The sequence below is a fragment of the Pleurodeles waltl genome, chromosome 1_1, assembly GCF_031143425.1.
Source record: "Pleurodeles waltl isolate 20211129_DDA chromosome 1_1, aPleWal1.hap1.20221129, whole genome shotgun sequence".
In the NCBI taxonomy this organism is placed as follows: domain Eukaryota; kingdom Metazoa; phylum Chordata; class Amphibia; order Caudata; family Salamandridae; genus Pleurodeles; species Pleurodeles waltl.
This window is the reverse complement of record NC_090436.1, coordinates 88,344,049-88,360,281: the sequence shown is the minus strand read 5'-3', so window position 1 is coordinate 88,360,281 and position 16,233 is coordinate 88,344,049. Positions and strand designations below refer to the sequence as shown.

Sequence of the window (16,233 nt, the reverse complement as noted above, 5' to 3'; positions counted from 1 at the left end):
CAAACCATTTACGAATAGTATCACAGATTCCAAACAGTGAACTAAGTGCACTTAGAAGATGTCAATGGCTGACAAGAAATAATGCACATAACTATATAACAAATATGTCACAGATTCTACGGCTATCGGCCACAGTTGTAAAGCTGTGTAGGGGAGTCAAAAAGGAAAAATCCAAACTCATATCCCGGATTAAAGATCCCAGTAACATACAAGTCTTTGGATGCATTGTATGAATACTAACATTTATGTCATTTGTTTGGTATTTGACATTTGAAATAGGGCAATATTGGCAAAGTTTGCATGATCAAGGTATTTTTATGAAATAATACAATTATTCTAGACCTATCACCACCGATGGTTTTCTTGTGCTAAATCAGTATTTACAGTGTAGCAGTGACTATATTCAAATTACTGCATTAAATTATTCACAAAAGCAAATAGTATCAATGGATTTCTCATGTGAATAACCTAAATGTACATTTTACAATATATTTCGAACAGGACAATACTCTGCTGCTAACTAAACTAGCTATGCTAAGATATAGACCACAAGAAACGAAAATGGATTTTCCTAGAGGAAAATGATATTAGCCATCAGCTGAAATAGAGAGAGAAGTGAAAACCAATACCAATACTTTTCTGATAACTGATAAATATAAATCCTGGCGGAATGTTACCAGACCTCCCTACTGGAAAGTAATTTTAAACAGAAAAAATCCCATTGTCTAAATGTATATTTACTATACCAACAGATGAAACAATTACAGCAGAGATTCTTGTCTACAAATATCAAAACAGAAAGCAACTCCTGAGACATAGTTTTGAGAGGCTCAAAATTTATGGTGCTTCTTTTAAGTGACCTCCCTACTTACATCAAATAAAACAGATGTACTGCTATGAATATTTAAAGCATGTGGCTCCCGGTTCTAAGAAACTCTTGAACACAAAAATCAATGAGTTAAAGTAAATTTTATTATAATCTTTGGAACTGTCTCGCAGCCAACTCCAGAGGTTTACTGAAAGGCTGTTATGAGCACACAAAAAAACCTCTGCAACCCTCTGTGTTTATGATTACTATTATTTATTTACTTTTATATTTATTTTGTGAAACTTTGGCTTTTCTAGCCTAACACACCATTAACGTCTAGAACCAATATTTATTCTGGGAGATCTCTTTTTCCTTGTGCTAATTTCAGCATGATTTTTTGATCTTTAAATACACAATATGTTACTACAACACAAATTCGAAAACAGTTTACACCTTGGCTGCCCTAGTGACACACAGTGCCATGGAATGATAAAAGCAGGACACCCATGTGATTGGTGCATAAAGGGCAGTGAACCAGTCCTCTTTGGCCTGGGGATGCGGGGAAGCAGTTTACCGGTGTCCGATCTTTTCTCAGCACTGGCAAGCTCCCTAAGGATGTGGTCAATCGAAAACTTCCAGGCAACCTCATTAATAGGCAAGCAGCCTCACTAATGATGTCAAACACTCATCGGATGGGGGTGGGAGGGATTCCTCAGCCCCTCTCAGGTCCATCTAAAGACTGAAGTGGTGGGTGATGCTACGGGAGGACTTGGAAGCTATTACTGGCATCAACTGCTCCCTAGCCAAGTCCACCAAAGTGAGCAACTTTTTCTGTTTGTAGGAGAGAGGGCAGGAAGAGTATTCCAGCTCTCATCCTCTCTCCCACCACTTCTACCTCCCCATCAACATAAGAAAAGAACCAGCAGGCAGGGATTGGTAGGGTAGTAACTAGAATTCTTCCTAGTCCTTCCCCTTCCAAGCCTCACTTCCTGATCCAGTTTTCCCTTGTCTTAACACTTCCCTATCCAAGAAAAGTATTGGGAGCTGCATGCTTGCATTTCGATAATGAGGGAAGCTTAAACAAGTTAACAGAGTTGAAGTACTACACGTGTCTAATGTAACTAACCTCTGTGCAGTTTTTAGGTTGCGTGAATTTGGCGTAAGGGCATCAGAGCCCATTATATAAGAACCAAATAGTTTACATGAGAAGCAGATGTTACTTGTATATTCATTTTTTCAAGCACTGAAGTTACGTGATTTGCTCAGTCACAGGACATTCATCAGGCGCAGAATCTGGTTCCAGAGTCAGCACCTCTAACAAGCCGCATCTCGCGTCACAGCTCGAATTAATACCAAGTTGGTCATTTTAGCCTCATGGAACTTGTTTCTTTTGATCACTCCCAATCTAGCTAACACTTAAGTCATGAGAACTCTGCAATTCAATCTGTAAGGGAATGAATACCAGGTGAATTCTACTCCCAATGATTTTTTTGATACCCTCTTCGTTCACAACCATGATGTCAGTTATTACAGAGCCGTAGGTATTAGATTTTTTAAAATATTTTTTTATACAATTCCAGGAGGTAAACCGGGAAACTTCTTGATCCCAGAATTAAGTTTGGGAAGGAAATAGCAGAAAGTCATAAAAACACACTCACTCCCTTCAGGACAACACTTGGAATCCAGAGTTCCTGATGAAATGTGCTATAACAGCGTTACTTTCTGATGTCATCATCTTTACTCTCTGTATATTCACTTCACGGGCAGCATAACGTTTAAATGGTCTGCACGCCCTCATATTGCAAGCGATGTCAGAAACCATGTTCCATTGTAGTCCTAAAACCCTGCATGAATCATTGACCGTAAATTACAACCCTTGAATGATTCTTCTCCTTTCATTCTTTAGAGTGACTTTGTCCTTACCTTCCATCCTCTGCATGCCTCCACTCTTCTCTCAGCCTCGTCCTTCTCTCCGTCGCATGCCTGTCTGCCTTGTTCTCCATTGTATTCCTGCAAATGCCTCACACCTCACTTAATACACCACAACATCTCCTTCTTTAAAACCTCTACCACTGTGACCTAATCAATATCTAATCTCCATCAGCCTATCTATTCATCTCACCAACCATTTGCATGAATCCACATAGTCCCCACTAATGATCACACCTACCTCCTAGTAATTTAATCTACCACAAAGAATTTAGAGTGATTGCTTTAAATGTTTTTCTCTTGAGAGCATATGACTAATTTCAGTAGCCAACAATAACCACTAGATTAACCCTGGTTTCCGGAGTAGTGTTCTACTTGCAGCAAAGTGATTGTACGCCTCACCAGGATTAGGAAGCACTATATAAATACAATTACAATACAATGACTGACACTAGCAGCCCTTGCAAGACAGCACCCGCAAAACTTGTTCAAGGCAGGACACATGACAGTGGTGCTTGACAAGCTCCACCTAAATTGCATCAACCTCGAGGCCGAGGATCGGCTCGGGAAGAGGGGTGCCATCACATTGCTTTTGTTTTCTGTGTCACTTGAGACATGTATAACTGCTGCTCACATTGTTCAAGGGTGATTTTCCAAGGAGTTAATATCAGCCCACTAGCAATGAGGGACTTGCATCTGCATTTGAGAGAACGTCTCCACCTTGTCACCTAGAGATTACCTACATGAACAAAGGCAGAACAAACTAAATTTTATTGTATTTTTCAAAAGTCTGTTGAATGGCACTATAGCATGATACCAATAGCCATTCTTGGCTTTTCAGGCAACATGTTGCATTATGGGGCTTGTAGTTCTAGCAGCTTCATAATGGGATCAAAACCCCATCATGCAAAATGCTGTTGGTTAAAATGGCAGAATTTGCTGAAGGTGTTAGGCATAGTGGCACCTGACAGCCATGTGTTATAATTTTACAAAGTAGTCTAGTCCATTTAAAAAAACTAGCAAACTCTGCTCACATATTTTGTGAGGACTCTTTCACATCCTGTCTTAAAACCTGAAACCACCTATGGAGATTTCACAAGTTCACATACTCCTATGAGATGAGGCGTCCTCAACTTCTCAGAGTGGTATTCTTAATCAATAGGTCTAGCAGTGGGAAGCATCCAACATTATACTGTACACTGGCTGTGGAGGTATGGGTTGCCAGGTTTGGGTGTGACCATGTCTCTTATACAGACATCTGTGCTTTCCCAGACCTATATTAAAATTGTGTGGGTGAACTAAAAATATTTCCACTTGTGTTTCCCTCCTACAAGATTAAACAAAGGAGGGTTAGCAACAGAACCTGCTTCTATTTTCCATGAACATGTTTGGGCACTCAAAGATTGCCCTAACGGGATCAGGCACCTTCCTCAGGATTGTTGGTATCCTGCATCAAATATCATGAAACAGTCCCTGGTTCATATGGTGTGTTATTTAAAATCTCCTTTGTATTTCCATAACATGGGGCAAGGGCAGCGGGAACGCCAAGTTTCATATAGGGAAGTTACACCTTGGGCAGAAACAGTGCAAGCTTCTCTCTTATAGAGGACAACAACAGCTAGAGCAACAGCAGCACAAGCATTGATTCCTCACAGAACAGGTAAAGCATAGCAGTAGGAATGCAAGCTTCCCTTTCATAGGAAGTAGCAAGTGTAATCTTCCATTCTGTTCGGGAAATTAGGTCCTTCCCGCACTGTTGAGATCATTTCACTACAGGCACGAGGTTTACCTTGGTCTCTTTCATCAGGGTCTACCTTGTACCCGGTTGCGAGAACAAGTGACTAACCTCAATTCAACCCTCTGTTATACTGTGCTGTTCAGAGACATACGCATTTTTGTTTCTGATCTTGTTTACTCAAAGAGCCTTGAAAAAGTCACCTGTTGTGACGAAACACGTGTTGGCTGTGATTGCAGAACGATGCTCATCCTAGTGTTACTGGTGTACACCACTCCCTGTTCGTTCCCAATACTCTGGCCTAATGCATCTAAAAATAAATTCCATCTAGATGTACTGACAGAAGTAAATTTCCAGTGGGATATCAGTCTGAATGTAAATAATATAGCTACACTCTTGCTTGTGTAATCTATTTTATGCCTCTTAATGTGTTTATTTTACCAATAAATTTAATCCATAGGTTTGCCCTCTACTCCACAGACATACCTTGATTAAGGTTACCAGTACTGGAAACAACTATCCTAAGTCTTGGCAGTTTTAGTGAAGTAATGGTCATAAATCGGCATATTAAGTTTGGAAAGGGACAGTCTAACAATATAATGAATGCAATATGGTGAGGCGACTATAACTATATCGTTATAAGAGGATTCCCACTGAATTCCTTGTGGCAATAGCAAAATCAGGAACGGAATTCCACCGAGTAATGGGAGATAAAGTTAAGCAATACCGAATAATTTTAAATCAATCAAGGATTTGTAGAGCGTGGCTGATCACCCATAGGGTCTCAAGGCGCTGTTAAAAGTCATGAAAACAATTCTCAGGGAAAAAAAAGAACAATCAGAAGACCAGACGACTCCCACCAGGAACCACTGGCTCAAATTAAGTGCTGCCAAGTGGGGCACGCCAGTCGTGTTTGCCTTCTGACTTAGCTTATGTAACAGAGCACTCGGTCCTGCAGTCGGTCAAGGCAATAAACTGAAGTTTGATGCCTTCAGTTTTGGCCCCAAAAGCTGCGAGCAGGACATAACAAGATTTTGCAGCCTCCAGATTGCTTTGCTGCTGGGGTAGATTTGGTGCCTTGCCCCGGTCCAAGGTTTACCTTCAGACTTCTGACCATATACAAAATCATTTGGCGGTTTCAGAATCAGGCTTAAGATTTTTCTACTAAATTTGTTTCACTTTCCCTACAAACTAGCACACATTTACCACACAAAAAGTCCTGCTTGTTTTATAAGGACCCTACGTTTATTATAGGTTCAGCTAATATATTTTGCATTTTCTATATTTTAATCTAATCAAATTCTTCTTTCTTTGATTTTATCAGTCTCGGCTGTGCATATTGTATTTTGCAACTCTCCCAATTGCATTATTAACTTAACTATGCCTTCCCATAAATTGTAAACGGCAGCCCAGGCCCTGACTGCTACTGAAAATGAGAACTCGTTACAAAAAACATGTCAATGTTATTTCTTTGCGTTTACTGTCAATGGAGGTTTTTGCAAGAGTTCTGGTTTACCACACTCCAATATCCTTATCCATCGCACAACTGATGGTTAAATGGATAATGAATGACCTGACAGGAGTCGCTCTCCTTCGGCCATTGCCTGTATTGGTAAGGTATGGTTTCTGGTAAAGATTGGTGTTGACAGTGGCCGAAGGTTAGGATTTGCTATGATATTTCTTCAGTTATCAATTTTACAACCTTGTGTTGCGAACAGTTCTTGGGAAGGTTCATTTAATTTATCTTGGATGACGGGTCAGATTTTTCCCACTATTTTTAAGGTTTGCTCCTGGGCTTCCCCCCACCTCCCAGCCCCCATACACACACACAACTTAAGAATCACTTTTAACAATGGCATTTCAGTTTAAAGCTTTCTCTTGATAGTGCAGTTTTGAGACCAGAAATGCTTAGGAAGCTCTTGAAGTTGGTGCAAAGGTATGCAAGATTTCCTATAACATTTGCAGTTTTTTTTAAACCAGATATTAAGGTGCAAACCCCAAATATGCTTAATTTCAATTTTTGCAAATTTCATATTTGTATACAGGGGTGTGTTATAAATCCATAAACGCTTTTAAACAGGTGTATCATAAATCCATAAACGCTTTTAAACGTATCCATTGTTAGCTTTTGGTTAACAATGGATACGTGAAGACTCCGGTACCCCTAGCAGCAAAATATTTTGGATTAACGGATGTTGCGGTGTTAATGGTTTCAAGGTTTTCTAGTAATGATTAAAGTTCACATGTTACTGAGGATGTGGTACTTACAAGCCTAGTATATACAGATGCCACGTTTGCAGACAAACCCATGGTAATCTATTACTAAGCTTTTAAAACAGCATTACAAATGCTAGAGTTACACAGAGCGTGGGAAGCTTTGTTGCATTAGATTCATAGGGCTAGTTTTGGCACTTGTAATAAAATATTGACTGGTCTGATGACTGTAGGTTTGACTTGGTGGTAGAGATTACGCGTTAAAATACAATATGTGAATTTTTCCGAGTATAGTGCACAATATCTCAAAACAGGATCCCTAATGACTTTGAAATAGAGTATATTATTGAAAGCAATTCAACCCGTTTTTTAACCGAGGTGCATGTTTTATTCTTGTCTCACTTTCAGGTGAGCCTGGCTTTTGCTGCAATTTGCTTCTGTGAGCATCAAACTAAATAACGTCCGATCCCCATTGCGCTGATAATGAAACCTCACACTTTGCTGGAATTGCCAGAAGCAGCGTGAAGCAGCGTGAAGCGCCGGGTATTAAGATCCGCGCCAAGTGAAAGGAGAAGCAGAAGTAAAGCTCAAAGTCCAGCAGAAGGCAGTGCTGCCCCGCGGACGCGGCGCCACGCTGCTGCAAGCTTCATCTGAAAGGAGCACGCGCTTCAAACGCGGGCGCGAGGGCTCGGCGGGCCTCGCTGGAACCTGGAAGAAAGCAGAACGGAGGCGCGCGCTCACCTGCTGCTTGGAGTTCTGAGCCCCGAGCTTGGAGATGGAAAGGTTCAGCTTCTCCTGCTGCTCCGCCAGGTACTTCTGATAGAGGCCCAGCAGCTCCTGGCACTCTCGGTACTGCCGCTGCAGCGGTGCACGGGCACGTCAAGGAGAATGCAAGACACAGACAGAGCAAGAAGCCTTTCTAATGCAGTACACGTGGGATAACGACAAAAGCACAGGATGGACGGCTTACCTGCTGCTCAGCAGACATCCGATCACATACACCAACCATTCCACTCTTAATTAAACCCTACTGATCACTGATGTGTAATCGCCCTCCGCAGAGGCCGGTAACCACTGCTAGTCGTCAGCCATGCTTTCACAGGCTTGAGCTCAGGTACATCAGTCAGAGCGCAATTAACAGACGCTAAAATCAAACATCATGTAAACACTGGCAAACAAACATATCACACGTACCGGCCTGCTCCAAATCCCTGATTCACACTTTCACTGACACTCACTAAATTTAGAACGCACAGGGGTTAGTGGGAGCACTGTAAGCATTCTGATTGGTTGAGCCAATCTTAGCGTTAAAACACACATAGGACTTCTAAACGTAGGGAGCACTTGATAACTTACTATTTTCAGACCCATACTTCCACAGTTTCGCAAAGACGCTCGAACACCCCAACAGACGTTGAACTTGCGCATGGGAGTAGTTTTACCATTTCAGGGTGCACATAAATCTTGTATTAAGCCCACAGAGAAATTGATTTCCCGATTCTGCGGTCCGAGAAATCTCAGTTTCTGTTCAACAACCACATAGCAGAATTTCATTCCTTCCCATGCAATTATTTTTAAGACAAAATATCTCATTAATGGCCTGATAACTTTAGAATAAAAACGGAAATGTGTGCATGGTGCAGCACCGGGCAACCGGTTGTTATTGTGTACAAAGCGCACTGTCATCTCCTAAATATAATTTGCGCTATATGGAAGTGCTAAATAAATAATGTGTATTTTTTTTTTTGAACTGTCACTTTGAAAGTTACATTTCTTGCATTACTTCAGCAGCGCACCCCCTACTGACCCAGGCGCGCTCATCCTGCACAAGGAAGAAACTCTGAAGGTTGAATCAGAAGTGACGACCCCGCCCGGTGCACCACACTGAAAGGCCTGAATGAATGGCACAACCAGGCCCCACCAGAGCGTTGTGGAATGTGTGCTGTGCCAAATTGTCGCAACATGGCCTTTTTGTCCAGAACCCGTAGTACGTGGCTGACACTTCATGCAATATTCGGTCTACATTTTGATTAACTCTGGACATTCCACTGGAAGTGCCGCAGACCCAACATTTTCACAGAGCCCTCCTCACAGGAACTCGGGGGGTCAGCACCAGAACCCCCTTCAACACCATTAAGCATAATCAGAGATCTACTGCGGCTCTTCAGTGAAGTGGAGGCGCCCGCCACGGCTGCACCTACGCGGCAGGCGTGAAGTACTCATCTGAGCAACTATTTGAAAGTCATGAAGGAGATGGATGGGGAAGTCTGGTGGTAATTACCGCTACAACACACGGAGAAGGAGATCTTCAAGCTTTCCCACAGTCTCCCCAACACCAGCAGAGAACATGACTGACCAGGAAGCGATACCCTTAGATGAACGATTGAACCCTCAATTAAACCCAGACTTCAAGCAATTCGAAATGAGGCCAGCCTCTTAGATACAGAGAGGTCATTAATAGGTTCTGTGAGGGACTGGGGGAACCTGTAAGCATGCGCATGAAAGACTAGCACAATAAAAAAGTGAGAGCGCAACTCCGACACGGATGCCAATCAGTTGCCCGGTGCAGGCAGGATCTCCGGCAACCATGAATGACGCTGGATGCCATCTTCACCCTGAATGGGTAACATGAGCTCTGTAGCGCCTGTGTAGAGTAAATGGGGAGTCAGCATTCAGTACAATGGAGGTGAAAGAAAAATCTAGGTAACAGAGCACCAGGAAAGTTGACACCACAAATACGGTCAGAGGAATAAAGCCACACCAGACCTCAGAGGATCCTGCAGTGAGACAACAAACTGTACATACTGCAAGATGAGACTTAACTTAGGGATCTCCATGCGACCAACATTTTACAAAAAAAAACTTCTATAGAGATACTATTAGATCTTGATGGGGTTCTCAATATAAGTGATGATATCCTCATCTACACCAACAACATAACACACTGTCACCGTACAGAACTTCTTGTAAGATTCACAGGCTATGGTCTAAATCCACACTGCAAGAAATGGGAGTTCTTAAAATCCTAGGTCCAATTCTATGAGCAGGTCTTGTTAGGAGACACAGAGAAACAAACACACTTCAGGGAACACTTCTTGCCCAGGGAACGCATCACAGGTGAAAAGTTTTGTGGGGATGGTGAACTTCTGAAGTCAGTCAGCTGGTCCCCACCCTTTCCACAATCTCAGGACCCTGTACAGCACTGACTAGAACAAGGACACAATTTCAAACCATGACAAAGGCCACCAGATAGGAGGTATATTAAAAAAAGGTGGCGTGGGGCGGGAAGTCCCAGGGTTTTGACCGTGCCCCACCTTATGAGAGAGCCAACAGTCTTTATGCCTTCTTTGGTGGAAGATTGGAAACTTTATCTGCAATCTACCCCACTACTCCCCCCCCCTACCGCCTGGGGGCAGGAGGACCACTATACACCAGGGAAATTGGCATTTTGTCTGGAGACGTGCGAGAACGGTAGGTGTTCGGCATCTTGCGCACCCTCACAGAATCCAGAACTTTCCCTCATAGAAATGTTTGAGATTTGTAGGGCATTCTAACTAAGAAAACATGGTGAGATCCACACAAGTTACTCAACCGTGGACTCCCGCTGGATCCACGCAAGTAACACTCCAATACACGTTTTCAAAAATGTCTGGGTTTAATAGGTTTCCCTTAGTGGTGGCAGAGCACTAATGCCGCAGCAACCCACATTGATAAAAGGGGTCAATTTGGAAAGCAAAACTTGGTGTCAACTGCTTGCACTCTGCGGCATTTCCTGTCACAAGTAATTGACCCAGCAACACAAATGGGGTACTGTTTAATCAGGAGAAGTGTGGAAATTCACAATAGCACAACATCTGTTCTTATCATTTGAATTTCTCTCCATTTTTTTGCCTTTTAATGTAAGTCAGAGTGCAAATAAGAACACATTTTGCAAAATCTGAATCACATGACAGTTTGAGTAACCCCAAATTCAGAGCTGTACAAATAGCCATTGTTCCCAAAGTCAGTATGATGGGCACATTTTAAAAATGAACAGGTTTTCTTGCATACCCACTTTCAGTCATCAGATTTTTATCATATCAATTGCTGCTTGCTCACCACACAATAAAACATTATAAGCTGCAGCAGAGATATTGGCTATACTTTATTGCCTGCTTTGGACAACCAATAAACACTGTGTCTCTGCGAACAGAAGGGTCTGACAGATGCATCAGTGTATTACTTGGCTATTAGGCAAAACATTACAAATGAAAATGTCATGTAATTCTATTTTTCCTGCGTATTTTCATTATTTTTTCATTTCAATTATTAGTTTCTTTGGGAATACTATGAGTAATCTACACAAGTGACTCCTTGCTGAATTCAGAATTTTGTCTACTTTTCAGAAATCTAGTGCTGTATGAGTTCACCAATGTGATTCATACCATCTTCTACCACAAACTGTAAATAGGTAGAAGTCGCAAAAAAAAAAAAAAAAGGAAAATGTACATCCAAGTAGAAAAACTGTGGTAAAAATATGTTTTTTTTTTTTTTTACAATTCTGTTTGCTCTTTAAAGCTGGTATATAAGCTGTGATCTTGGCACAGCAAACCTTTTGTCGATTCCAGTTTTATACGAAAAACAACATACGCTTTCTTACATAGTACTTTTTCCATTTTTCCAGACGAATGTAAAATGAAATAACATTTTGATAGATTTTGGCTATTTTCTCAGTTCCATCCAGGGAAATCCACAAACGCTGGGTATCGTTAGAATCCCCAACATGTGGCTAAAAAAAGGACACAAATTTGATCTGGATACCGTTTGTGGGAAAAGCGTTATGAAGGCTTAAAAGCGAAATGCCCCAAACAACAACAAAAAAAAAAGAAAGAAAAAAATGAAAGAAAGAAAAAAAGGCTCAACTTTCAGGGATTGGGTGGCAAATGTGCATAGCAATATCATCCTGGGTGCCGGAGTTTAACTGTCAACTGTGACAAAAGTAGTCTACGCTTTAATCTGGGGCACGTTAAACCCAAATGTTTGCTCTTCAACAACCCTGGAAGTGATTTTGATTTACTCAGCAAATCAGTGCCTACCCTAGCATTCATCCTTTCTAACTTTAAGGTTTGGCAATTTCAGTTAATCTATTAAACATGTGTTTGTTCCTTTAGCGCACACTATGAAATTTTGCTGTGAGCCGAAATGCTGGAAACCATTGGGACGGGCCACGCCAAAAGTAGAGATGTAAGGGTGTGAATTTTGAGAGCTCCTTTCCCCTGGTCTAAAATCCTTCTATAAATCTGATACATTTTACAGGCCATTAAACCCAAAATATGATATTACACAGCATCCGCAGAGTACTGTAAGCCGAACAGAGCACCAGAACAGATAAAAAGAGGCACTGCAGTATAGGAAGCCAACAGAAGCTCGATCGCCAGAAGAGCCCACACTCATAGCAGACAAGCAAAGGTGATAGATCGCTCAGCAGACCACCGGGGTCTGGGCGGTGCGAGGAGCTAGGCCATGTGGGCAGAAGCCCGGAGAGGAAGGATCCCCAGAGCACTTGCCGTCCTGATCCCAGAACAGAGACGCTACATAGGGGAAGGAGAGAAACACACTGCAGAGGAGTCTAGGGGAGCACAGCGGGTAACTGAAGAATTAAGAGAACCCGCCTGTCAGTGAGAACTCTATTGGTGCACAGCTTGCAGGGCCACACAGAGATCTCCCCTCCACCCCATAGGAAGTCAATTAGGAACCGCGGCAGCAAAGGCAATGCTATGGTTAAGGAAAAGCCAAAATAGGGGCCATCCACAAAACAATCTAATATGGATAGATACACTAAGGTGACTGCATAGGTGGGATGGAAGACGCTGCGGAGGCGAAAAAACCAATACACATGAACATCCCTGAAAGTGACTGGGGATGTGGTAGTCCTAGATCTAGACCTGGTGCAAGCTGACCTGAAGAAGGTAATAGGTAGAGTGACCCTGGTGAACAGCAAGCAGAAGAAACACACCAAAAGGTGATGACATTGGGTAAACAGACAAAGGGGCTGCTTAAGTGAACTGCAGTCCTGGAGGCCCGGATGGATAAGTGGAGGGCCGCTCTCGCAGGAATAACATCTGTCTAGTTGGACTGCCAGAGAGAGGGGAGGGGGAATGTCTGGAACTGTTCCTGGAGAGTGGATCACCACTGAACTTCGGCCCAGAGGACTCTCTAGGTTCTCATCAACAGAAAGAACACTACAGGACGTCGGCCCCCCCAACCCCTCAAGACCAATCATTTTTCAATTGCTTAATTATAGGGACAGGGTTGTCATCCTACAGAGAGGTAATGTAAAGAAATGAACTAGAAATATATGATTTTTACCCTGTCAAACTAGCGATTGTGTACAAGAACAAAGCTCACCTTTTCACTGCGGCTCATCAAGTGTGGGACTGGGTGCACCTCACAGAGTATGCACCGTACAGAGTATAGGCAACTGCTCCATAGAGAAGGGGACAGAGAGGGCAGGCTACTGAGGCTAGACAGGACACATGTGGCTATCACAGCAGTGAGGCATGCTACAGGCACCCTAGTCACTATGCAGGAACAAATTATTGGTGTTTTCCATGCGTACTACGAGGCAATACCTACCAGAGCCTTCAAACACTGCAAATCCCCAAACTTATGCAGGAACAAAAGACTCAAATGGAAGCGCCCATAATAGTGCAAGAAGTAAAAGGGGCTATAAAGGTGTTAACAGGGCTATATGCCTGCCATTGATGGGTTGCCGACACAATGGTATCAGACCAACGTGATTGCGATGGCATAAAAATTGTTGAAAGTACAAAAAAGAGGTGTTAGGGACGAGATTTTGTACTAAATAAGTGGGAGCGGCTACCATAATTGTACTCCTAAAACCTGGGAAGGAACCGCACACCTGCAAATGTTGCAAGCCATTGTCCATGCTTAACTCCCACAACAAGATTCTGAGTAAGATTCTGGTGACGAGACTACATGGGAAGTCTGATTCATCCAGACCAGAATGGATTTATGCTGGACCGGAGAATGGCCTTGAATATAAGACGCCTGACAGGAATACTGAGTGAAGTGAGTCAGGATGCATGTGAAACGACACTTGTCTCACTAGACACAGAAAAGGCATTCAAAACGGTGGCTTGGTAATATCTGTTTGGGGCCCTTAAGGGCATGAACTTTGGACCGAATCCCATAAAGATGTTCACATTCTTGTATACCAAGCCCTAGGCACGAGTCCGAATGAATAACATGGTGTTGGATGAGTGGGAACTGTACAGGGGCACATATCAAGTTCTCCCATTCTCACTCTTGCTATTTGCACTTGCCGTAAAGCCCCTGGCATATAGAATGAGGGGGGAGCTAGAGAGATGGGCTATTAGGATATGAGACATAAGGCATGTTGTCTTTATACTCTGGTGATTTGGTGGTATATGTATTAAGCCCAGTGATGTATCTGCTGATTTAGCTAAGCGAACGGGACAGTCTTGGAAAGCAGTCGTAACTTTAGGTCAATAAACAGAAGCCAGTGATACTCCCAGTTGGTGCGTTGAGCCATATATCATGCGAGCATGTTACAGAGGTTGATATACCATGAGAAACCAAAGTCTTCCAGCACCTAGGAATCTAGGTGAACACAAATTAGGACAATGGCTAGAGTCAAATCTCTGTAAATTGCTAGCGCTCACTGTGAGAAGGTAGCCTCTTTCTAGCCTTGTTACCCCCACTTTTGGCCTGTTTGTGAGTGTATGTCAGGGTGTTTGTCACTGTTTTCACTGTCTCACTGGGATCCTGATAGCCAGGCCTCAGTGCTCATAGTGAAAACACCATGTTTTCAGTATGGTTGTTATGTGTCACTGGGATCCTGCTAGTCAGGACCCCAGTGCTCATAGGTTTGTGGCCTATATGTATGTGTCACTGGGACCCTGTCACACAGGGCCCCAGTGCTCATAGGTGTGCATGTATATGTTCCCTGTGTGGTGCCTAACTGTCTCACTGAGGCTCTGCTAATCAGAACCTCAGTGGTTATGCTCTCTCATTTCTTTCCAAATTGTCACTGACAGGCTAGTGACCATTTTTACCAATTTACATTGGCTTACTGGAACACCCTTATAATCCCCTAGTATATGGTACTGAGGTACCCAGGGTATTGGGGTTCCAGGAGATCCCTATGGGCTGCAGCATTTCTTTTGCCACCCATAGGGAGCTCTGACAATTCTTACACAGGTCTGCCACTGCAGCCTGAGTGAAATAACGTCCACGTTATTTCACAGCCATTTTACACTGCACTTAAGTAACTTATAAGTCACCTATATGTCTAACCTTTACCTGGTAAAGGTTAGGTGCAAAGTTACTTAGTGTGAGGGCACCCTGGCACTAGCCAAGGTGCCCCCACATTGTTCAGAGCCAATTCACTGAACTTTGTGAGTGCGGGGACACCATTACACGCGTGCACTACATATAGGTCACTACCTATATGTAGCTTCACCATGGTAACTCCGAATATGGCCATGTAACATGTCTATGATCATGGAATTGCCCCCTCTATGCCATCCTGGCATTGTTGGTACAATTCCATGATCCCAGTGGTCTGTAGCACAGACCCTGGTACTGCCAGACTGCCCTTCCTGGGGTTTCACTACAGCTGCTGCTGCTGCCAACCCCTCAGACAGGCAGCTGCCCTCCTGGGGTCCAGCCAGGCCTGGCCCAGGATGGCAGAACAAAGAACTTCCTCTGAGAGAGGGTGTGACACCCTCTCCCTTTGGAAAATGGTGTGAAGGCAGGGGAGGAGTAGCCTCCCCCAGCCTCTGGAAATGCTTTGTTGGGCACAGAGGTGCCCAATTCTGCATAAGCCAGTCTACACCGGTTCAGGGACCCCTTAGCCCCTGCTCTGGCGCGAAACTGGACAAAGGAAAGGGGAGTGACCACTCCCCTGACCTGCACCTCCCCTGGGAGGTGTCCAGAGCTCCTCCAGTGTGCTCCAGACCTCTGCCATCTTGGAAACAGAGGTGCTGCTGGCACACTGGACTGCTCTGAGTGGCCAGTGCCACCAGGTGACGTCAGAGACTCCTTGTGATAGGCTCCTTCAGGTGTTAGTAGCCTTTCCTCTCTCCTAGGTAGCCAAACCCTCTTTTCTGGCTATTTAGGGTCTCTGTCTCTGGGGAAACGTTAGATAACGAATGCATGAGCTCAGCCGAGTTCCTCTGCATCTCTCTCTTCACCTTCTGATAAGGAAACGACCGCTGACCGCGCTGGAAGCCTGCAAACCTGCAACATAGTAGCAAAGACGACTACTGCAACTCTGTAACGCTGATCCTGCCGCCTTCTCGACTGTTTTCCTGCTTGTGCATGCTGTGGGGGTAGCCTGCCTCCTCCCTGCACCAGAAGCTCCGAAGAAATCTCCCGTGGGTCGACGGAATCTTCCCCCTGCAACCGCAGGCACCAAAAAGCTGCATTACCGGTCCCTTGGGTCTCCTCTCAGCACGACGAGCGAGGTCCCTCGAATCCAGCGACACCGTCCAAGTGACCCCCACAGTCCAGTGACTCTTCA

At 43.7% G+C, this 16,233-nt stretch overlaps 1 protein-coding gene across 2 annotated transcripts in view; it reads right to left on the bottom strand.

Moving 5' to 3' along the window:
- KIAA1328 (KIAA1328 ortholog) overlaps positions 1-16,233 on the bottom strand; it is a 665,562-nt gene that overhangs the window by 426,342 nt on the left and 222,987 nt on the right. For both annotated transcript variants that reach the window (XM_069218089.1, XM_069218177.1), the window contains one exon: positions 7,428-7,552. In XM_069218089.1, the coding sequence (XP_069074190.1) occupies positions 7,428-7,552 (125 nt within the window). The remainder of the gene's footprint in view (positions 1-7,427; positions 7,553-16,233) is intronic.